The sequence below is a fragment of the Daldinia loculata genome (genome assembly GCF_022478755.1).
Source record: "Daldinia loculata strain CBS 113971 unplaced genomic scaffold F4817scaffold_21, whole genome shotgun sequence".
Classification (NCBI taxonomy): Eukaryota; Fungi; Ascomycota; class Sordariomycetes; order Xylariales; family Hypoxylaceae; genus Daldinia; species Daldinia loculata.
The window spans coordinates 158,713-181,677 of NW_026054875.1; the positions used below are offsets into that span (position 1 = coordinate 158,713).

The following is a 22,965-nucleotide window of genomic DNA, read 5'->3' on the forward strand; positions in this document are numbered from 1 at the left end:
GGAATATCGATAATACGACTCTCAGCCGCACCTACCTCTCTCCCCATGTGCACTGTCGGTCTCTCGAATTATATCTTATACAGTACAAGTCTTTGCAATTATACGGTATGCTTTACGTTCTACATTTTACACTAGACACAAAAACAGTTCAGAAAAAGTCCCATTACTTCTGCTATACTGTGTAAATGAGCCAGCGTAGGATGAGATTTTCATAACGACAACTACAGCTACGGTCGCAACGATGTTCATTCTGGTTAGTTAACTTATGCGGATGCCAGATCTTTGTAGCTAACCATATCTCAGACAAAGATTGCCGATCTGGTGCAGATCAGGCCAGACAATTTTGAGAAGCCCAGCCATATCGCGATAGAAGACAGCATCAATGCTAAGTATGCGAACCGGGTAATCCAGAAGATCGGTCTTTGTATCTGCATGTATGACCTACTATGGGCGTCTGAGGGTCTCATCGGCCATGGAAGTGGTATGGTTAATGTCAACGGTATATCTCATCTTCTATTTATTTTATTACGAGGAAACAGCTCGTAAACAGCAATGCTAACTTTTAGATAATAGTCGAGTTTCGTATGATCGTCTTCAGGCCCTTCAAGGGTGAGACCGTGTTTGGGAGGATCAGTGAAGCCAGTCAAGATGGAATCCACAGTATGTTCTCCATCAAACTTCTCGCACCTTCATAGAAAACTACCACTAACTAATACCAGTCCGCACTGAATTCTTTGAAGATATATTTGTGGAGTATAAGGAGTTACCCGAAAACACACAATAGTAGGTACCACCCGGTCTATTCTATATTCATATTCATTGCAAGTGGACTCACCACCCTCTAGCAACCATAATGAGAATGCGTGGACATGGATCTATGACCCCGAGGGTGATCCGATGTGGTACGACAAGAACGAGATGGTTCGCCTCCAGGTAATTGAAGAGGAATGGCACGACCAGACTCCTGAGAGTGCCGAGGAAGAAGCAGTCGACAAGGCGAAGAAGCTATCCCCTTACCGCATAAAGGGGACTATGATGAAGGAAGGTCTCGGGGTCTGTTTGTGGTGGGAGTGATTTCATAGGTGCTTTCTTTAACTAACTGTATACAACTGCATATGGTGGCGTTTGGTTGGGAATCGCTACTTGCGTAGGTTTGGCTGATTAGCTACTCAGCCCTCTTATTTAGACTTGATACCCTCGAGTAATCGATCTTCTACTCCGTCCAAGACCGAGTAATGTTCAACCACAGCAAGGTTTTCAGCCTCCGTCTTGAACTGTTTATCAGGATCAACACCAGGCCCGAACATTTGGGCGTTTTGGGGCCCCATTCCCGACATCTGTTGGGCCATCTGGTTGGCAGCTAGTATACAGTCAGCTTCGTTACGCCCAACCTAATACGACACCAAAGGACTCACCGTTCTCATTCCCGAGCAAGAAGTTGAATACAAATTGCAGACCAAAGTAGCACAAGAAGTACCAACTGATACTCGACATCCATCTGGGATCCATTTCCTTGGTTGCGACGCCGGCCTGTAACATACTCTTGAACTTGATGGTAAGAGGGAAAGGTAGCTTGATGATAACAAATCCACTGAAGAAGGCATTGATCCAGCTCATGATAAGGGTGTTCGGAATCATCATGGCCATGTTATTCTTCATCATACCCATCATGCCGTCCATGGCACCGGGATCGGTCATCGGGTTCGGGGGAGGCTGGCCGCGACGCTCGGGATCTTTCAGGAAAGCGCCGGATTCGTAGGCATTGATGAGGTAGTCTCTCCTCACGCGGAAAGATGGTGCAGATAATACGTGAAAGTTACTACGCACGGCGATACCATGTAGTAGAGACCGTTGCTCTCTCGTGGCTTTCTGGTCGAGCTTCTTGGGAGGCGTTTGCATGAGGACGGTGGCATAGTATCGCAGAACGCCAGTTAGAATCTATTCCTTGATCAGCACACGAGCATCTCGTATACAAAGGACATATGGGCTTACCATCACAGCAGTAATCGGAAGCAGGATCCAGTAGCTATCAAGCGGAGTTAGTAGAGCTTCGGTATGATTCTAGGGATTCAGTTAAAACTTACAAAAGCTGGGGATCCCTATGGATCGTCTGCGGCGGTAATTGAGCCATCGTGTGAACTCAATGGTGTAGTCTAACAGTAGGTGTCTGTCAAAATACTACAACACACTTGATGATGGTTGTAGCTTAAGTCGGCATTAATTATGATATTATGCGATACGAAGTAGAGTTCCATTAACGTTACACTAGCTCGGTACAGGGCTGGACTTTAAAGCGCCCCACCCCCAAAGCCACATATGCAAATGTATGTACATAAGGTAATCCGTACCTCTCAGTTACACTATGAAGTATTTCGTACCTTTCCAAGCTGACACTCAATTAAGACATTCAACTAAGAAGGCCACCTAAGCTATCATCCCCTTCACCTCAATATCTACCCACAGCCGGCCACGACCCGAGTGCGAATCCAATTTACAAGCTTCCTTCCAAGCACTAGGATAGAGACTTAGGCTTAAATATGGCCTCCCAGGAACGAATTTCCGTCCACAACCTCGCGGGTACTATCCTCCACTCCTCTCTTCCTTTTAAATAAAACCCAACCAGCTACCCGCTAACACTTACACTCCTCCCCCCCCCGCAGACCTGAAGAACACGTCCGACGATGCGATCCCCAACTACCTCAACTCGCTCAAGTTCAAGCAGGACCACCGGCTAATCGACACGCGGCTCGCTCTCGGGTACGGCGCCTTCGCCATCGCCGCCGCCTGTTTCGCCTGGGACTACAAGCTCGGCTTCGAGGCTACCAAGTACTACACTGCTGCTGCTGTCGCCGTGTACGCCCTGCTCAACGCCATCCTGACGTACTGGATCGGCTTCGTGGAGAAGGGCACTGTGTACCAGGGCGTTGCGCCGGACGGGTCGAAGGTATGTTTATGCTGTTCACAACCTCGAAAGGGTGACAATAGTAGTAGTAGTAGTAGTAGTTTGTAGGGCTCCGACTAATTAAAACGACTATAGATCTCGATATCTACCTCGACGAAGAAAAACGTCCCAGTATATAACGTCAAGATCACCGTGACGCCTAAGAACGGCGCACCAGAAACGATTGAACTAGCGCGGCCGTTCACGGAGTGGTTCGACGTGCAGGGCCACTTCATCGCGCGGCCCTTCCAAACCGTCTTCGCCACGGCCGTGCCGTTGATCGCTAAGGCCGATCCCAAGCGCGTGCAAGCCGCTGCGCCAGTGCCTGATTTTCTAAATGCCGATGCGGACGTCCTGGATGCCATCGCGGCTTCTCAGTCTACGTCTACTGGTGCCGAGGCGGCGTCAGGTAGCAAAAAGTCGAAGCGCAGAAAGGCGTAGTTGAATAATCTAGTAATGCATGGGTTCATGTGTTAAAATATAATGCCATATCTTCTGATGCGATACCTTGCTCGTGAATAGTTTTGTGCCGTTTACAATGTATTCGTATGTTACTCCATTATAACGAGAACGTCACTAAACTACTGAAACGTGCTTAAATGTAGCTATCGAGGACAGTTCGCATATGCTTTGGTATGTATCTCCTATGCTAAGAGCAACTACCACTTAAGAGTCAAGCCCTATCTGGACTATAGTAGCCAAGTACGACAATATTCCAGTCGGTCATCGAGGACCTCAACAAATGCTCAGCACTAAATCTTTAAGCAAGCGCTTCCCAGGCCTTCCTAGCCGCCAGTGCCGTTCGACGAATCTCTCTAACCGAGTCTCCACAAGCCGCCGACAGAGGACGTAGTAGTTGCTGGCGGTAAGGCACGAGATACTGAGACTCGTACGAGTTTGGTAGTTTCTGGAAGAATTCCAACGCGAATTTCCGGCACAGGATTCGTTCCTTTCCTCTGCTCTTCAACGCCGTATGATCCTCTGTTGACCCCGTAGTTTCGCTCCCCCCTCTAGCCGTCTTGTAGACTACGATCATACCTGAGATAAGACCAGCTATATGCTCTTTAAGTGCGTCCGGCTCCTTCTCAAGTACTTGTAGCAGGACGTTGAGGCAGTATTCCATTTCCACGCCGGCATCGAAGGTAGATAGAGACCGGATACCGATCCGCACGATCTGTTCAATGTCGCTGGAGTACTGTTCGTACTTTAGGTGCTTTAGGATCGCGAACACCATTATAGCGCGATTAACTGTAACTGTCTCATCCACCCCCGAGCTGGGGAAGCAGTCCTTCAAATAAGGCTGGATGACCTTAAAGTACAGCCACTCGCCGCTTAGCCTCTTCCGAATCGCATGGTTTTCTTTCTCAAGGCACTCCTTAGGACTAACGAGTACTTCGAAGTTCCTTGATAACCAGCGGCCTAATGTGGGTTCCGATGGCGCCTTTTCACACACCATCTTGAGTAATGCGTTATGTGTATCAGGATTACTCCTGAATCGTGCCACATCGCCGGCTAAGAAATGAAGAATGCTACGGACGACGAGAACACTGAATCCCGAAATATGATTCAAAGTGTTTGTTAAGGTATCGACCAAGTTTTGTTGAATTTGTAGTTTTACGTTGCTGTGGTTTTCGTCTTCCATACGGAGCTTGTTTGATAATATCGTAAGGGTAATATCTAACGCGGCCCTTGTTGTATTTGAGCAAGGTGACAGGCGGGTGGTCAGGACTGTGCAAATATTCTTTAGTGCATTGGCATGATACTATAAATACAGTCAGTTACTATCAATGCGAGCCGAAATGTTCTTTGCTCACCTCTGCGTTCATCACGCCAGGATAGAGACCCTGGAGGATACCCATCGATAAAGGTGCTGTGCGGAATTCGTCCAATGGGCTTACTCCAATAGTCTCCAAGGCTGAATGTCCCGGAGTAGTGGCGTTGGTGGAATCAATACTATGGAAAAGAATGAATGCATCCTTGCTTAGGTCCAGAGCCTTCTGTTCCTCCTCGTTTAAAGCCCGAACAACTGACGCGGCGAGAAGACCAAGTTGATGAAGACATATATCTTGTTCAATATTGGAATCACGTCCCCCCTTGAAATCTTTACCGAGTCCTATTTGGGGTCCGTTTCTGTTGCTCTCATCACCTTGGTACTGGACGGTGGTGAAACGACGGTATAATTGCTCCACAACGGATAGAGAGTATGCCAATAGCTGCTGATGGGCGTCGATCCCATCTATCTCTGATCCTTCGAGTGCTTTAATTGTCGCTTCGAGGTTTCCAGACTTGTTTAAGTCAAGTCGAGGGGCCCCGGCATTCTCAATATTTTTGGTAAATCGCACGTACCATTCCCTTGTAATACCAGGCCGCTTTGGCTGTAAGGGGTCGGGCGTTTGCTTTGACGTGGAACCCAAGGACTGTATAATAGAAAAGTGAATAGAACAGATGAGCGCAGTCCAATATCTTATTGGTGCCTGCTCGGACAACATCCATAATAATCCCTCGAGTAAGACGTTGATTAGGGAGACGGAGTTTGATAATAACGAATGGCTTCCGGGCGAATTTGAGCTACCAACTTCGCATAGTGTACCAGCGACCAGTTTAATCTCTAAGGGGAGCTCATACAGAGCGAGTTCCTGCTGGTATGCTACCTTGAGTGAGGAGAGGTACTGTTGCAGTAGGAGCTGGAATGCGGGGGGGTATAGAGGTACAGCTTCCTTCAGCGCCGCAACAGCAGTATCCCGGATGTCTTGGTTTGCATCGCTATTGTTTTCATTGAACTTTTTGCCTTCCAAAGGATAGATGATAGATGGGCTTGCGAGCCAACTAAAGATCTTCTCGCAAGTGGAAGGAGAACATAGCTGATGAGAAGGTCCGGCATCACTAGATCGTTGTCCTACAAGAACAGCAAGTCCTTCCAAGATCTTCTTGAAGATGCCTGCTTGCTCTGCTGCCTGAGAACCCGAGATTTCTTCCCATAGAGGCGCATAAACTTCAGAGAAGAGCGAATCGCCAAATAGTTCGTCCTTCAGCAGGCCCAAGCTCCTATCGACATTCGGGTCGTCCTTCAGTGTATCGACTAGATGTGATCGTATGGTGAGTATCGAATTGAGTAATGCCACGAGTTCTTGTTTATGCGATGCGGATTGGGTATGTCTAAGTGTAGATTGAGTGTGGGATATGGCCTGGGGAGCGATATTCGAAAACGACTGGAAACTGGCCCCAGAAATTGCAACCAGGAGCCTACCAGCCTGAGCCGTGTAGGTTGGACTGGACAAGTCTTCAACGAGATCCCTCCATGCGCTTGCTAAGAACGATCGAAGCTCATCCTCGTCAAGCCGTGTAGTAAGGGATCGTATGACCTTCAGAGTTGCCTTAATAGTATCCGGAATCTCGCCGTTTCGAACCTCGTATTTAAGTGAGCTCCATATCTGATCAACAAATGGAACAACACTTTTCTTGGGATGCTCATATTGTACTAAGCATGCGTCAAGGGTCTGCAGGATGTCGACCTTTACGGCAACAGTTACCGCGTCCCCCTGATCAAGTTTGTTAATAAGATATGGTATCGCATGGTTAGCCACGCGGTAATGGGCGGCGAAGCATGATCGCACGGCGCCCTTCAGGTCATCAGCGGTAATACCTGACGGTGTAGCTGATGATCGCAGAGAAATGGGGAAATAAGCTGAGAAGGTCTTAAAGACCTCTAACGTAATATCTTCCGATGGTGAAAAGTTCTGCAGAAATGTTTTTAGAATCTCAAACCACTTCATTAAATTCAACGGATCCCTTTCGTTCCGGCACAGATCCAGAAGACTGGTTATAAATCCGCACGTGTTTCCATGGCGGTATTCAAGATCATTAGCCACAGCAGGATCCTGGAGCAGCCCAAGAAATAATTCATAGAGCTCTAGGCGTGTCACTGGTGTCTGTAGTTTGAAATCATCGCCCAATTTACAGACGTTTGAAATTATATCATCTCCTAGGGTGGGTTGGAATGACTTCATGCTAACCAGGTGCTTCAACGCTTTAGCAGAAGCTGTAACACCAGCTCGGTGATCGCTTGAAAAGAGGGAACCGAAGAAAGTCACCAAGAGCTTAACTTGATCAGCTTTCAGGGGCACATCTCTCTTCTTAAGAACCCCAAGGGTGCTGGCTAGAAAATCTAGCGCCTTTGCCCGCGCGATGAAGTTATCATCACTGGAATCATCGCCCGGTTGAATCCAACGATTTATGGATGCGACCCACTGGCCAACGGCTATTCTGCTGTTCGTGGACTCTTGGATTCCTTGGAAGATGGTGTTGGCATGTCATTTTTTCTTTTCTTTTTCATTATGTTACGGGAAAAACTTACCTGTGGCTGCTTTCTCCGATATTGCCTGTTCCTGGTCGTTCTCATCTGTGAGAACATACTGCAAAGCGAGATCGTCAAACTTGACGCCCGCCATATTTTGCAGTGGGACAAGACAACGCTATTCGACAAAGTCGAACAGGCGTCTTTTGGTGCGCTTTTTCTTTAACGAACACCCCTGGAATAATTATCCTATTAGAAAATGCGGTGAATAGGTATTGATCATGCGCTATTGCAACAGTCAGAATATATCGAAGTAGGTAATTTGGTACTCCGTTAACACCTTAACCTAAGGCTTAAGGATGTACATACATAATAATAATAAAGGTAACATTGAAGGTTGTACCTAATCTAAATGACGAAATGACCCCGCGGCTGCACGATGATCCGGCTAGATTGTGCCTGTACAGTTGCCGATTTAGAGCCAATTCCATACCTAAAGAAGTAAGAGGGGGAATCAATTTTTTTTTCAGGGACTTTTACACGAGTCACATCCGCTAGCGTAGTGGGGTTCCGCAAAAGGATAAGAAAAAAAACTTGACTTCAAAGTTAACAGCGACTCCGGATGTTTGACGATGAGATCTATTAATCTACACTTAGTCGCTCATTCCCCATACTCTTCTTTTAGATATATAATTGACCGTCCATTTCACAGCTTTCCATTGTCATTAGAAATTTCTCTATCGCAAGACCTTCTTCACCATAAGCTTAAAATTTCTTATACGCGTCCCTTTGCTTACGTTAACTTACACACGCTACACCTACCGGTACACAAACACAAACACCTACACAAACTACACGAGCCGCGACGCTCCCTCAATTTAGATCGCGGGGCACTACAAGCATTTGTAGTGGGGCAGGTATGTCGAAATTCACTCACCCCTGTATTATATATATCACGATTCACATCCCATTCGTCCCATTTGTGATACAACTTCTAGAATTTCTGTCTTTCGATTGTGATGCATCTCATACAATATTTATCCTTATAGAGATTCAGAGATTTAGGAGAATCTAGCAGCTGATTTAGTCTAGTCTGATTCCTACCGAACGATGGCTACGCAAGATGTACCAAAGACCTGCAAGGTCATATTAGCAGACACCATTGCCAGAGGTCTCCTCGCTGAGGTCAAGGACACACTGAAGTCTATTCAGAAAGATAACGAGGGTCAACCCACCCTAGTTGCCTTCCTTGCCAACGATGATCCGGCAGCTGTTAAGTATGCTGAATGGTCAAAGAAGACTTGTGAAGAGAAGTAAGAAATCACATACTCTCAATACTCTCAATGCAGTGGGCTTTTTTGCTCACTTACACTGGGGGCATAATGCTTATTGATAATTAGCGGCTTTACCTTCGACCTGCGTCAAGTAGACAAGGATAAACTAGAAGAAGAGATTATGAGTGCCAACGAGGACAGCAAAGTAGATGGCATTATCGTCTACTATCCCATCTTCCCTGGCAACCCAGCTCACGACCGCTATATTCAGGAGACCGTCTCGCTCTCCAAGGATGTTGAGGGTCTCTGCCATAAACACATTTACAACATGTACTACAATATCAGGTTTCTGGATCCTCCACAGAACCTGAAGAAGTCTCTCTTGCCCTGCACTCCCCTGGCCGTGGTTAAGATCTTGGAGTACCTTCAGATCTACAACTCTATCCTACCCTATGGAAACCGACTTTTTGGGAGAACCATCACGGTTATCAACCGCTCAGAGGTCAATGGCCGGCCATTAGCCGCTCTACTTGCCAACGATGGCGCCACTGTGTACTCTGTCGACATAACAGGAGTTCAGCTCTTCACCCGTGGCCAGGGCATCAAGCAGCCACGACACCAGGTTCAAGACAAGGAGGGCTGGACCTTGGAGCAGTGCATACCCATCAGCGACGTCATCATTGGCGGTGTACCCGCAGAGAAATACAAGGTGCCGACGGAGCTCATCCGCGATGGAACCGTCTGCATTAACTTCTCTTCTTTCCGAAACTTCGATGGGCCCGCTATCAAAGAGAAGGCATCGATTTATGTGCCTTCCGTTGGCAAAGTTACAATTGCAGTGCTGCTTAGAAATCTTGTGGTATGTGATCTATGACTTAAGCTAGATATTTTATGATATACTAACCACAGCTCAGCGCTTGATTGCAAACCGCCCTTCAACCAATAAAGACGGATCTACCGACGAGAGTACGCAGAAGGCCAAGAGCGAAGCATTTGTAGATGGTTAAATTAGAAAGCACAAGCTGATACCCCGATATCTCATATACTATTAGATCTTATTAGAAATACATGCCCAAGGCGTGCTACAAAAAGTTACGGAACTTGATTTCAATTATAAGCTATTAAAATAACATTCTTGACTTTATTATCATCTATACTAATGTTTTGCCACGAATTTAAACCTAAATAAAGCTTCAAAAATAAGGAGGAACAAATGTCTAACCAATAAGAGGGATCTAAGACTGATAGGATTTAAAGGACTACCTAGTTCCATGAAGGCCTCGGTATATTGATAAAATGAAAGGAGCTTGTATGCATGGAAATGCATATTATAGTGAGCAAATTCTCTGCAATATGGATAAAGAGAAAGTGAGCTGGAAAGAGTCCTAGTCTTGCCTCGGATTCTCATGACTTAAATCCCACGCTCTTATGATAATACTACACGAGTAAGACCCTCTACTACTTCGACCTATAGCTCCTCATAATGCCTCTTCTACTCACGCTTTTAAAAGTGTTCTATAGTGAAATCATCAACAATTATATTCGTAACCAATTAGAATCAATATTTAGGTTAATGAAGTTTGAGAGACTTAGGTTCCTGTTATTGGGCAGTTCACACAGAGTAGGTAATACAAAGTGAAAATACTAGATTAGAGCTAAGAGCTTTGGGGGTAATGAAGGGATTTATAAACAAGGAGCGTCTTTCTTAATCCTTCACGAGTAAACATCTGATTCTAACTTCACTATTTATTATTTCAACTATGCATCATATTAATACGATATAGTCTATCTAATATGTAGTGTATCAGTGTCTTAATCTACTGCCACTAAAGCTGATTTCTTTCCTCGAACGTCACTAGGTTAATACATTAGGTATCTAACCTATTCTAACGTTCAACATCTTGATGGCAACCCTCAAAGGACCATAGGTTCATTCAATCACGTATACCTCTCTTATCCCACTTGAGTTGAAGCTGGGTATTAACTTAGGTAACAAACCCAATACAAAGCTTTCGTTTTACAAACATTTAATATTCAGACCCCTATACATAGAATTCATATAGTAAGTAGCAAGAGCAAGATAAAACACGAAATATTTGCACACTCCACCCCCTAATACAATTTACACCTTCTCCGTCGTAATACCCTTCAAGCTATCCCGGTCACGCTCATCCCAAATTGCCCTCTCTAAAGAAGGATACACAATATCAGCATCGCCGTCAAGCAGGTCATCCGCGTCCGCAAGTTTCCAGCTGGCGCGTTTGAAGCGACGGCGCACGCCCTTCGTCATACCCACGATCCGTATCTGCACGCCGAACCCGAGCTGGCGGCGGATGTCATCCTTGAGCTCTGCTAACGCTGTAATGCCTGTCGCATCAATGAATGGCACCATGCCGAAGTCCAAAATTACAACTGCTAGAGGCATCTGGCGCATGACGACACCTCGCGCCGTGCGAAGACGCTCTAGCCGTTGCGAAGCCGCCACGCTCCATAAGCGCTCCGCATCCGCGCTGTAAGTTGGGCTCTGCACCGACGGGTACACGAGCTGAATAGCCTCGAGCGCGTTGACCTTATTACGATTCGCGTTCGGGAAGAACAGCGAATCCGCGAAGCGCACTACCACTGTGTCATCGGGGATAACTGGACCTCCGATATTCTCCGTCGCCCCGTTCTGCGGTATCTGCGTCGAGACCCGCGCGAGCGGCTGCAGCGTGCCCGAGTTATCTGCTGTTTTACTGGCGTGGATCGACGGCGTTACGAATGCGGATCGGAGAAGTGTCCATGCGACGCTCCATCCTGCGGCGGCGCCGATACCGATCTCGGCTGAGACGAAGATGGTGACCCAGAAGGCGACCATGCAGGCGATGAAGTCGGCTAGGGATATGCGCCAGTAGCGCCAGATTAGGGAGAGCGGTCCGAAGAGGTGTATTACAGCCATGATCTGTTTAGATGGAAGATGTTAGCAATGTATTTTACATGGAAGTTTCGTCTCGTTGGCAAAATTAAGGGGGGGAACTTACGATGATAGCTGCCAAGGTCGACTTGGGTAGCCAGTAGAGGGCTGGCGAGAACACGTATAGGGTCAAGATGATGAAACCTGCGGTAACGACGCCGTTCAGGGGGCTCCTGACGTGACACTCCGAGTTAACAGCTGTTCTGGATATAGCTCCGCCAACCGGCATTGCGCCAAAGAATGAGTTGACAATATTAGTAACACCGAGGTAGTTGAATTCCTGAGTCTGATCGATGGCGTAGTGGTTCCGGCGGGCGAACGCCTTGCCAACTGCCTGATGTTCGAGGGTACACGCGACTAAGGGAGCGATGGACCGAGCCGCGACCTTTGCGAGGAGGTCGGCTCCTGGGGCTTTCGGATGTTGAATTCCATGGGTATTAACTTCGCTAATGCCCCAGAGGTATTCATCACGATCTTTGTTAACGAGGTACGAGATCAGAGTGAAGATTACCACCACGATGATCGCCCTGCTGCTCGACATGTACCTGATGGCGAAGTGCTTGTTACCCCATTTCTTGCCTATCTGCTCGAGGGCTAGTAGGATAACTATGGTTCCGAAACCGATTCCGCAAGTTGGACCGTCCCAGTGTGGAAGACGTTTTAGGATGTTGCCCAACTGGTTGAAGGCGCCGTCCGGTACGTTGCTAAGTCCGACTAGGGAGCCGACTTGGCCCATGCCGATGACGAAGGCTGTTGCGGATATGAATCCGGTAAGGACGGGAATCGAAACGTAGTCGAGGAGGAATCCGAGTCCAAGAAGACCTATAAGGAGAGACCAGATGCCTACCATCATAGCAACGGCCGATGAGATGTCGGCGCTGGAGTACTCGTTTTTCAGATCGCGGATGATTTCTGCGGTTAGTAGACCTAAGATCGACGTCGGTCCCGTTGATAGATCTATGCATCTTTGTAAGTGTCTTTTCACTATAGTTGTAAGTTGGGGAACATCTCACCCTTTGATGTCCCCATGAACACCATCACGGCAGCAGGAACCCAACAAGAGTAGAGACCATTCTCAATAGGAATTGTTGCGATCTTGGCATAAGCTAGTCCTTGAGGAATAAGTAGGACTCCGATCGTGAGACCAGCCATGAAGTCCTGTAGGAGCCATGGCGGAGAGTATCGTGGCAGCCACTGGACGATAGGAAGCTTGTCGGCGAGGTACTGTTTAGCAGCCGATGGGAAGTGCCTAGGCGCAGTGCGGGCGAACTTCGCCACCCGGTTGAGGGTAACGTCCGTCCGGAACTCCTCCTTAACAGCGTTTTTGACAGCTGTAGCTTGTCTCTCCATGGTTGAGAAGAGAAGAAGGAATGAAAAGACTGGAACTCTGGGACTAATGAATTATGTCTTCAGATTAATGCGGCTGATCTTAACATAGATATTAATATAGACTTTAAACTTAAGTCTATACAAAATAAGTATCTACCTTACATTGCATTCCAATCGATACACTTCATAGGGTGGCTTCCGTAAACAGAAGGTTCCATGAAGACACTCAATCATGGAGAGAACAACGCCCTCGACTCAGAGAACCTATCACCTCCGTAGCGATCATACCCCCCTTCGGCACATTCTCGCCACTCTGTCGGTATTATAGGGACTCTCTTCGAGTATCAACCTCCTTTTCCTGCTCATGTAAACGGTAGTGCGAGGGAGCACAGCATCAGTCACACTTCGTAGACCACGCGGGGGCCCAGGGTACGACCCGGGCTTCAGGGGGAAGCAAAGGAGTCTCCCGTCTTTACTGCTATGTAAACGACTCTCGCACAGGGGAATCTGAGATACAGGATTGGGCGCCATTTCGTGGCTAAATGCAACTGTATGCCAGTGTTAATAGTCGATCATAACTCTGGGTGACAGTGCCGTCTAGGAAGTGATATAGAGAGACGCGGGGTAGTTGACTGTATGTGGGACGTTGGAGCATGTATACCTTGGAACGGGGTGTCTTCTAAAATAGAAACAGAAGATTCGTGATCTAGTACCTATCTTGGGTCGTTCAGCGAACCAATCAGTGCCAAGAAATGTTGTTCGTCCAGCGGTTAACATCGCCGTCACGCAGCTGTTTTGTGATTATAACGGAATTATAACATATGAATGGACTCATCTTCGGTGGAACTTCACCGCGGGCTTTGACGGTTCCTTGTACTGCATCTAGAAATAGCAGATCTGGGGTATAATTATCTTCTACCTGGTTACTATGCTGACAGTGCCCCTTATGCATCCAGGTACTTATCTACCGTAGTAGCAATGTAAGATAACTCGGTTTAATTCCGCAGATATAGTATGCACATCTCGATCAACTCTATACGAATATAAAGCGGTGATCTATAGTCTTGATTAGATCTCTTGGCATTCTATAAGTTTCAAAAAGCATTCCGAGTCCTTGGATCGCGGTCGCGATAGTACATAGGCCAAGGCCCAAGGATTGACATGCTTGTAGTCACGCTTCGCAATGCGATTGCGTGGTACCTAGCTAACCATACATACTGCCTAGAGTCCAAGACTCTTGGACCGCGTCCGCAGGAAACAAACGGGTCACTTAATACGTTGTCGTATAACCGGGGTGTATTTCTACTGCCGGAGATTTTAGTTCGACGATGCGGCCAAGCACCGTTGAACAGCGCCACGGGTTCTAAAGTTTCCCCTCTCGGTTAAGCTACAAGGGTAAGAGAAAGCTTGACACGTACCAAGCTTTGGGTGTAACGGTCACATTGCATGGACAAGACCTTGGTTATGCGGCATGTTCTTAATGCCAAGTGAAAGGCGTACTAACCTCTATCAATTCCATCACAATTAGACTGATTCTTTTCTTTCCTACCTCCTGCGAAAGTGATATCTCTATTCAAGATTTTAAAATAGAAATAAACCTCGTGCAAAGGTGAAATATCGACGGTCCTAGTTCGGGGTATGAGCGGCAAGGATTTTGATAGGTTGGTGAGCATCAATTGCGACACGGCTACCCTTACTTACATACCCGCCCCTACTGGATATCGCAGTTACTTTCCTAACTGGTAGATAGTATAAACCGGTATGCTGGCGTAACACGGGGGGCACAACGGAACGAGATATGATTGAACGGTTCGTACTGCTACAGTTGGTGCCGTAATCCGGAATTCGTAAGCTCCTTTCGGGGGTTATTGCCAATTTAATGCTACCCCCGTGGGGTTCCCAAGTTATTTGAGAAGATTAGGTACGCGAGGCGAGATCTCAAAGGTAGCTTGATTCTTATTGATCCGAACTAGGACAACGTTGCGATTGGATATCTTCCTGGTTGTTGCTCAGTACGTAACCCTACTGCGGAAGAGACAACATATTAGTAATAGAAGCTGCCTTGTCCTTTCAGAGAGCAGACTATAACATAGTTTAACATAATATTCCTCTCATAGTGTAGTGACGACGAGGTCGTTTGTGTTTAAGGCCTATACTCTTACCGTGTAAGTAGACTATATACAGGCGCATGAATCCTTCTTATGTTGTGTTACGAGACCCCTTGGACTGTTACGAAACGAATAACGTGCTTCTCTATGTTTATATGCACGAAAGGTCATGGCTATTAATCCTTCTCAGAGCTAAAGCCGTGTGGAAACTAAACCTAGGACATATGCTTAGACGAAAACATTAGCGTGGAGCCCATGAGCCCCCAGACTCCCCACAGCGGACCAGGAAACCGCCTTGCCGTGCTTCCGCAGCCTTAGTCTCGATCTTTGAAATAGGGAGGCTCTCAAATTTGCTTCATCTCGGGATTAGCGGCATGGTCAGCTGGACATTTCTCGGCGGTATAAGGTGTTTCGCTAGTCTAACATTACAGGAGGCATCTACACAGTGAGCTTGGAAGGTTTTGCATGGTAACCGTGTCGCCTCAATACTGGAATCATGATTCTAGGAATTACATGCACAATGCCGTGTGTATTCCGAGCTCTGAGCAGGCGAAAGCCGACCTGCCGAACGCGATCCTAGGTAGGAAGGCAGTTTCAAATCAAAGAGAAAGCGAGACGGCTATCTAGAGGTTCTGTTAAGATGGCTTCATTATTTTATTCCGAGTGGCTAATTACAATGCGTGTTATGGTCGGCGATTATATGTACTTGGTAATTCTATACTCCGTGTTCCCTACCACTTTACAGATCCCACGCAGGACATCGCCTCGTCTCGGTATTCGGTGGCTTTACAACGTCCCTTTTTCGGCAAAGAAATGATAAACTACAGTGGTGTAAACAAGGATCTCGCATAATAAGCCGAATAGCTTGGTCAGAGGCGTTCGTCCTATCAATATGCCCCCAAATGTTGAGTTGGCCATTTTCCGGTAGGTGCAGGTTGACGAGGAAGTTCACAATAATGTGCTACACGCAGGGGAATTAACAAAATACTAGATCTGGGCACCTATACAGAAATATGACCTAGAAATGTGAATATCGTGGGCGGAAATTTCCACCACGGAAGACTTGAGATTTCTATAGCCGTAATTGAAAAATGTACCCATTTGTTGTCGATATTTTAGGTTGACGACGAGAGATTCTTAAAAGTATCTTGAATTAATTGAATTTCTGTATAGACGCATAATGCTTGCTCTATTAATCATAGCTAACTAATAGATGTCTTTTTCCATTTTACAAGTAGAATCTAACGCTAGTTTATAACTAACTACCTGTTAACTACTCTGTTAGTGGTTAAGATGTTTTGGTATGTATAACGTGTTAAAATAAGGGAATACGATGCTTTCAGCGCATTATTTTCTAATATCGCTAAATATTCAAGCTAACTAATACTAATAAATATCTGAGAAATAATACAGGTGGTTTGGAATACAGAATAACCTTGTAGAACTGATCATTAGACGTCGAGACTAAACATTGAAAGCAAATTTACAACTCGCGTTCTTCCGGCATTACTTGATTGTCAGAACCAGGAAGAGTAACTTCATCCTTCTCTGCGCTCTTGATCCTGTTCCAGAAGATTTCACCGTTCTCTGGGTCGTCCTTGAATAAATGATCGACGACCATCTTCTTAGGTGTCTCGCCCAGCCACTGGAAGAGAGAGAAGTCTCTAAATTCATCCGCACGGAAAACCTCTAGCATCTCGATAGGCTCGTCACCGATGTTCTCGACGAAATGACCATTGTTTGCGGGCACGATGCCGACGTCGCCCTGTACATAATCGAAGGTTCGAGCCGTTCCCTCGGCGGCGAAGACAGTAACTCGTGCTCGACCTTTAATAAAGAAGCTCCACTCGTCAGCGTTGGGATGCCAGTGCATCTCGCGTATGGCGCCGGGCTCGATAGTGACGTGGGCTGCTGCCACGGTTTTTGAAATCTCAAAGTTCTTCGAATCTGTAATCCGGACATCACCACCACTAGTTTTATGGGGTTCCTGATCAAGCATCCTATGAACGAAGTTGTACTTGGATTTCTTGACATTTTTACCTGTGGGCTTCTCATCGTCGATTGAACCTGGCTCACGGCCCTGGAAAATGTACTTCTCTCCTTCGGGGAGGTGCTTGAACACTTCGGGTGCCAGGTTGAAATTCTTCGAGATCACCGACTTGGGAGTATGCGCTTGTAACATATTAACTTTAAGAATCTACACGATAGGATTGCAATACACACCTAACCAGTCAGATATAATGAAGGTAGATTCCTCAGAGAAGTTTCCATCGTCAAAGATCAAGAGGAATTCTGTACCGTTGTCGCCGAGTCCTTGAAGGGAATGGGGTACGCCGCTTGGGAAATACCACAGGTCGCCTCTCTTGAGGTCGTCTATGAAGTTGCCACCTTCGTAGTCGATAGCAGTGACACGAACTTCGCCATCTAGGACGAATGCCCATTCGGCTTCTTTATGCCAGTGCAACTCGCGGATTACACCCTTGTCAAGGCGCATGTTCACAGCAGCCAGTTCGACACTAGCGCCTAGTTCGCGGACGGTGGTTTGCCTTGTCCACCCCCCTTCCTAGATAGAACTTGGTTAGGTCGAACGCGGGGAAAGCTATATTGGAACCTTATTCATACCTCAATGCGTATATGAGAATCAGCAAAACTCCAGCGCAGATTTTGTATATTTCCGTGATCCGTACTAGGCGGTCGCACTAAATCCGGAGACTGACGTGACCTCTCTCGGTTCCAGGGACCGAGAACAGACGCTCCTAGTCCATTGCGGTAGGGGAGCGGATCTAACTTTTCGCCTATAGCATCGACGGCATGGTCATAGGGATCCCTGTAGTCGGGAGTATAAGGTGGCTTTGGCCTTTTGCTATATTTCGGCGGTAGATCAAGACCAGCTGCGAGATACCGGCGAGGGCTGTCGTCTACGGGAACAGCGAGGCCGGAATTGCTCAATGCGAGGCCAGTGACTAATAACTGCCATGTAGAAATACCGCGATAGCTTCGGGTCTGCATTTTAAACAATGGCCGGTTGACTTGTAAGTCGTTGATCAATTAGTTAACGAAGCTAATATCTAGAAATCAGCTAAGAGGCAACTGAATCTCGGCTGAAGTTAGGTATGAAGATAGCAGAATAGAAGAGGGCAAATAAAGTATAAGTAAAAGTAAATGGGATGAGCGTCATAGTTGAGCAATCTCCTTGGAGAGCTTCGTTACCCATTCAAGCTTCAAGGTCTCACTTACACTAAGCTACGTAACACAGGTACCTGGTAAATCTACCACCCGGTTGCAGACGGGGGTCAACGCCGAGCAAATACCGAATGTACTCCAGCGCATTCCAGCTCGGCTCTAGAACGTCCTATAGGGCCTTTACAAGGCAAGCGCTGAGCCATGGGTGTGATTGTGCCTGCATTCCGGGATATACTACTATGTCCGTGGTACCTAGGTACATACTAAAGTTGGTTGTATTAGGTAACTATACCTACCTATCGAATTAAGGTAGGTATGGAGAGGTGGGTACTTAGGTGCCGTAAGCCGATAAAGAATGGACTAAACATGAATCACCATCATTACGTCCAAAAAAAAAAAAAGCGGTTTTGTTGCTGACGAAACTTATAACCTTACAAGTTTACAAATTACAATATGCACCTTCTCGCTTACACGGCCCAAGATCTAGGGTCGTTTTACACACGGGTGATTGCAGCTACATATCTGGTAAGGTACCTGGGCAGTGAAACTACACCGAACACTGCCTAGTGTTGCTCTATATATTCTATATTCCTGCCTATCTGGGATTCACAGCCCGACATCGTCCTCAACTTGCCCCTGTCAAATAACCGTTGAGCCGTTGAGTATCAACCTTGGCAAGGAGTACTATGTTAGAGGATGGGAGGTAACTTTGGCGTTTTCTATGACGTTAGGGGATCTCCCTAAAATAGTTCAATTGGTGTCACACGGACATTCGATGCACACAGCCCGGGACGGGGACGCGGCAACCCTCATTTCCATCTTGGAGGCAGCAAACGCCTCGAATATTTAACTCATCCAATCTTATTATTTACTTTACGCACGTCCCTAGGTTCTTAGGAGCAAGTCATATCTCGTAAAATATATACTTGGATTGTGTTCTGTTATAGACACTCGGATCGACTCCCAGATGGCCACCAATGGTAATAACACACTGCCTACCAACTCGAGGATAAATGGAAATGGCGATGAGGAGCGGCAGCCTCTCCTTAACAGTAGTTATGTGACGTTCAAATCAGCGAGATGGCGAAAGAGCTTGACGACGGACGTTCGCCGCGACTGGGCCGACCTAGTCCTGCTCGCCTGCTATATCATTACTGGCATGCTTGATAGCGCATCGATATCCACCTGGGGTTCGTTCGTGTCGATGCAGACAGGTTTGTTACTTATCACCTCCATGAGCACTACTACTAGGTCTTGCTAAAAGACTATCTACCTAGGAAACACGGTGTATTTTGGCCTCGGCATTGCCGCACCGCACGAGTCGACGCGGTGGATCAAGTCGGGGACCTCACTCGGCTGCTTCTGCATCGGGTCCGTCTTCTTTAGCTCCTTCCACCGGATGCTATCGCCGTCGCCTAAGCGGCGTTGGGTGCTCTGCGCGTCCTTCACCATCCAGATGCTGTTTGTTGCCGGTGCTGCGGCGATTCTTACCTTCGGGCCCCAGTCCGACCGTGAGTCTAAGAAGGAGGCCATCGACTGGCCAGTGCTTGTCCCAATTGCCCTGATCGCTTTTCAAAGCTGTGGTCAGGCGGTCGCCAGTCGTGCGCTCAAGTACAACGCGCTTACTAGCGTTGTCCTGACCAGCATTTACTGCGACTTGTTCTCCGATGCTGCGCTGCTCGCGCCGCATAATCCTGAGCGCAACCGTAGAGTCGGCGCCCCTGTTTTGCTTCTCATCGGTGCTGTGCTTGGTGGGCTACTGGCTAGGAGCACAGTTGGTACTGCCGGTGTACTTTGGATTGCTGCGGCTTTGAAGCTGCTTGTCGTTGTGTCGTGGCTACTATGGCCAGCGGAGAAGGAATAACAGTCGCGCATGCATGATATTCCTAGATACACGTCGTAAAGACTTAGATATAGACTGCGAGATTTGTTAGTAAATGCTTCCGAACTGTTGGGTAATGCATATTTTCAATCTGTCACCTAGATGGGCGAATAAATAGGTAGATAAACATCAATAGATTCGGCTTCTAAATTCAACAGCGCTTAATTGAGACCGATTGATTATACCAGTAGTTAAAATGGTGATAACTTAGAAATGTCCATATATGCGGAATCTATCTGCGGGTAGCATCTTGATCTATTGAACCTTGTTGGAGCATCCTCACTGGTTGTGGTGGTTTCTTCTCAATCTTGCCAACAATGCCAGTGCCGCGGAAATACACAGTGACAACAACTGCGCAGCATAGTGCGAGTGCGAAGTTGAACCAAATGCCAGCTCTTAGCCCGGCTAAAGATGCGGGTTCCCAGGGCAAGATCTTGCCTGAGGCTTCTACTGGAACTCCCCTGTCCCTTGCCATAACGGCAGTTTGAATAGCCGTAGTGATGGCTAACCCAATAGCTCTTCCGATTTGGCCCATCGAATTGATAAGTGCGCCTCCTAACGCCTGGTCGTCCTGGGGTAAGGATTTTGAGGTAAACAAAGTCAGGGTTGGCCAAGTAATATCAGCACCAATTACCGAGAGGATAAAAGCCGGAAAGCCGTACGCAAAGTAAGACGTGTCAGGTGGAATTGGTATCGAAAATAATAAGCAAGACACAGACACGCTTAGATTACCGAAAAGGAGCAGCATCCAAGTAGGTATTCGTGAAATGAGGTGGCTCACGACGAATGCGGTGATGACCCCAGAGGCGCCGGTTGGGATAAATCGATAGGTTGTCTGCAACGCACCAAGGGCCTGGTAGTCCTGGAAGATAAATGTGGCGGAGACGATGAGATCGTTGAAGGCAGCGAAGAATAGAGCCATTATCACCATGGCGGCACTAAATCGAGCGTTCTTGAACATAGACACCTTCATGAGCGGCTTGCTTGTCATATGCTTTTCTTGATACCACTGCCATGCGACGAAGATACCAAGAAGCAACACGGAAATAACAATTAGCATGTAGATCCAGATAGTATTCCAGCCGACTATATTGCCTTCCGTTAAGGCAAACAGCAATGCTAGGATCGAAACGGTGACGAGTGCACCACCTATCCAATCTACAGATTTCAGCGATGCGAAACTGGATTTCTTAGTCGTTAGATGTTGTGGCGGCGGAGGTATGAATACTATACCCGCAAGCGTGACAGCAATTGCGAGTCCACCGGTGGCCCCGAATACCCATCGCCAGTTAGCAAACGCGGCAATGAAGCCACTAATCAGGTTTCCAAAGACGCTGCCAAGGGGTGCGCCAGCAGCTAAGCAAGATATCAACAATAAATTCATAGTATTATTTGAACTGGAGATGACCTACCGTATGCGCTAAAAGCATAATTCTTCGCCTTGCCAGGTGGAAAAGTCACGCCTAGGATCCCAATAGCTGTAGGGACATTGGCGGCAGCGCCCTGAGGATTCGTAAGTTATGCTGGACTGTTCTGGATATCATACCGTATACTTACAAGTCCCTGTAAGCCCCGAAACAGGTTAAATCCTATTTCATCTGGTATGAATGGATTAATGATCATCGTCACTGCTACGAAGGCACTCCCCAAGATGAAGATGGAGCGTTTGCCGTATATGTCCGCTATGCGACCCCACAGGAGCAAGAAACATCCGAACGTGAGCGCATAAGAGGACACAATCCATTGCAATCTGCTTTCGGGAATGTTTAAATCCTCGCCAATTGTTGGTAGAATAATGACAACCGACTGGATCGAGAGAGTCTAGACTTAATTAGCTAAGATACATCATAGGCTTTAATGGCGATGCTACCTACGTTCAAGAAGCTAGCGCCGGTGACCGTTGCGACCAATGCAATACATCTCGCCTTAGAAAATGGCAAGCCCGGTTTAGTCGTGCCGTCGTCTTCCTCGGGTCCGCTTTCTACAGCCTGGCGCGACGGTGGTGAGTCTTCCATCTCGATAATATCGAAATCCTGCCGTCCTTTCTCTTTTTCCTCGGTGTTCTCAACCTCCGCTATAGGGTTCTGGCCAATCTCCAAGTCCTTTGCCATCTTTGCGGAGGCAATAATAGCAGTCTTCGCAGCAATCCGGCCGAAATCCCACGGACGAAATTAGTAGGACGACCCCCGGGCCGGGTCGTGTTCATTCATATACGTCTGCAGGTGTTCTGCAGGTGTTCCGCCATCGCGTGCGGGTGAGATGCAATGCCATCAGGACTGCAGATTCCGTGAAAATTAGACAGACAACTCGGGACGGCTTTTCCGAAACTAGCAATACCAAAACCTGGGGATCATAGCATGTCCCCTTACTCGACCAATCAACACTGGGTATCATTAGAGCAATCCCCCAGTTTGGGAAGAACGGCGTGCTGCAGGGCCCTCGCCGCCCTTCTTCCGGGACCCGGTATCGGTTCCCCAGGGGGCTACGTTTCCCCGTACAAACGGTAAATTTGCTGATTTGCTAACCATAGCTTTTGCTAGACGGCTGTCTTGTTAGATTGTTTGCATGCCAAGATCGAACTTGGCTAGAAAAGAAAAGAAACGATCGCCGTTTAGCTTTTCAAGGTAATGATGTTTTATGGTGTATTGTATTACGTAAACAGAAGCCTGCCCAATGATCAGTCAAGATTCAATAATTATTACAAGTCAAATACTCATATCCCCTAATCAGTATTTACGTTCACTTTACATGTGGAATATAATAATTCTCAGGAATTTATTTATCTCTAAAAGAAATCTAATTTGTGCAGCCAATGTGCCAAGTAACGATGACGTTAAATTCGACCTGGCATTTGTTAAGTCTAATAATTGTAAGTTGTGTAAGAGGGATATTTCACTAGCTAGTTATCGCATTTGTATGAGTTCTTCTACTCACATCTAATATATGGCCATTTAATTTCTAGTATACTAAGTTGGTCCAAGTTCATGTGCAATGAGGGTTC

General features: G+C 47.0%; 9 protein-coding genes across 9 annotated transcripts; 4 read left to right on the forward strand and 5 right to left on the reverse strand.

The window, feature by feature from the left end:
* Nucleotides 1–30: 30 nt before the first annotated feature.
* F4817DRAFT_93900 (RNA polymerase III subunit Rpc25-domain-containing protein) lies at nucleotides 31–1,227 on the forward strand. Its single transcript, XM_049308065.1, has 5 exons — nucleotides 31–253; nucleotides 304–499; nucleotides 574–660; nucleotides 720–783; nucleotides 846–1,227. The coding sequence occupies exons 1-5, from the start codon at nucleotides 242–244 to the stop codon at nucleotides 1,072–1,074; spliced, it is 588 nt and encodes a 195-aa protein (XP_049159556.1). The 5' UTR covers nucleotides 31–241; the 3' UTR covers nucleotides 1,075–1,227.
* Nucleotides 494–2,234, reverse strand: F4817DRAFT_336054 (uncharacterized protein; the record flags this gene model as incomplete). The annotated part of the gene is made up of 4 exons (XM_049303088.1): nucleotides 2,085–2,234; nucleotides 1,993–2,026; nucleotides 1,416–1,938; nucleotides 494–1,360 (listed from the first exon to the last, which is right to left on the reverse strand). Coding segments are annotated over exons 1-4 (782 nt in total), but the record flags the coding sequence as incomplete, so codon positions are not given.
* A 140-nt stretch (nucleotides 2,235–2,374) lies between these two features.
* On the forward strand, nucleotides 2,375–3,441 carry F4817DRAFT_336057 (SPC25-domain-containing protein). Its single transcript, XM_049303089.1, has 3 exons — nucleotides 2,375–2,577; nucleotides 2,661–2,944; nucleotides 3,038–3,441. The coding sequence occupies exons 1-3, from the start codon at nucleotides 2,538–2,540 to the stop codon at nucleotides 3,380–3,382; spliced, it is 669 nt and encodes a 222-aa protein (XP_049159558.1). The 5' UTR covers nucleotides 2,375–2,537; the 3' UTR covers nucleotides 3,383–3,441.
* Nucleotides 3,442–3,473: 32 nt separating this feature from the next.
* On the reverse strand, nucleotides 3,474–7,631 carry F4817DRAFT_336058 (Dos2-interacting transcription regulator of RNA-Pol-II-domain-containing protein). Its single transcript, XM_049303090.1, has 3 exons — nucleotides 7,296–7,631; nucleotides 4,756–7,229; nucleotides 3,474–4,703 (listed from the first exon to the last, which is right to left on the reverse strand). Exons 1-3 carry the CDS (start codon nucleotides 7,387–7,389, stop codon nucleotides 3,702–3,704), a joined length of 3,570 nt encoding a protein of 1,189 aa, XP_049159559.1. The 5' UTR covers nucleotides 7,390–7,631; the 3' UTR covers nucleotides 3,474–3,701.
* A 567-nt stretch (nucleotides 7,632–8,198) lies between these two features.
* Nucleotides 8,199–9,787, forward strand: F4817DRAFT_336062 (putative methylenetetrahydrofolate dehydrogenase). The gene is made up of 3 exons (XM_049303091.1): nucleotides 8,199–8,548; nucleotides 8,636–9,368; nucleotides 9,424–9,787. The coding sequence occupies exons 1-3, from the start codon at nucleotides 8,346–8,348 to the stop codon at nucleotides 9,514–9,516; spliced, it is 1,029 nt and encodes a 342-aa protein (XP_049159560.1). The 5' UTR covers nucleotides 8,199–8,345; the 3' UTR covers nucleotides 9,517–9,787.
* A 683-nt stretch (nucleotides 9,788–10,470) lies between these two features.
* F4817DRAFT_336063 (sulfate permease) lies at nucleotides 10,471–12,848 on the reverse strand. The gene is made up of 3 exons (XM_049303092.1): nucleotides 12,476–12,848; nucleotides 11,530–12,419; nucleotides 10,471–11,450 (listed from the first exon to the last, which is right to left on the reverse strand). The coding sequence occupies exons 1-3, from the start codon at nucleotides 12,810–12,812 to the stop codon at nucleotides 10,632–10,634; spliced, it is 2,046 nt and encodes a 681-aa protein (XP_049159561.1). The 5' UTR covers nucleotides 12,813–12,848; the 3' UTR covers nucleotides 10,471–10,631.
* Nucleotides 12,849–16,235: 3,387 nt separating this feature from the next.
* On the reverse strand, nucleotides 16,236–18,135 carry F4817DRAFT_336066 (Bicupin, oxalate decarboxylase/oxidase). The gene is made up of 3 exons (XM_049303093.1): nucleotides 17,522–18,135; nucleotides 17,123–17,462; nucleotides 16,236–17,071 (listed from the first exon to the last, which is right to left on the reverse strand). Exons 1-3 carry the CDS (start codon nucleotides 17,906–17,908, stop codon nucleotides 16,383–16,385), a joined length of 1,416 nt encoding a protein of 471 aa, XP_049159562.1. The 5' UTR covers nucleotides 17,909–18,135; the 3' UTR covers nucleotides 16,236–16,382.
* A 335-nt stretch (nucleotides 18,136–18,470) lies between these two features.
* On the forward strand, nucleotides 18,471–20,121 carry F4817DRAFT_336069 (uncharacterized protein). Its single transcript, XM_049303094.1, has 2 exons — nucleotides 18,471–19,296; nucleotides 19,360–20,121. The coding sequence occupies exons 1-2, from the start codon at nucleotides 19,050–19,052 to the stop codon at nucleotides 19,944–19,946; spliced, it is 834 nt and encodes a 277-aa protein (XP_049159563.1). The 5' UTR covers nucleotides 18,471–19,049; the 3' UTR covers nucleotides 19,947–20,121.
* A 75-nt stretch (nucleotides 20,122–20,196) lies between these two features.
* F4817DRAFT_358388 (drug resistance protein) lies at nucleotides 20,197–21,979 on the reverse strand (the record flags this gene model as incomplete). The annotated part of the gene is made up of 4 exons (XM_049306021.1): nucleotides 20,197–21,320; nucleotides 21,377–21,467; nucleotides 21,522–21,785; nucleotides 21,839–21,979. 4 exons carry the CDS (start codon nucleotides 21,977–21,979, stop codon nucleotides 20,197–20,199), a joined length of 1,620 nt encoding a protein of 539 aa, XP_049159564.1.
* Between the last annotated feature and the right edge of the window lie 986 nt (nucleotides 21,980–22,965).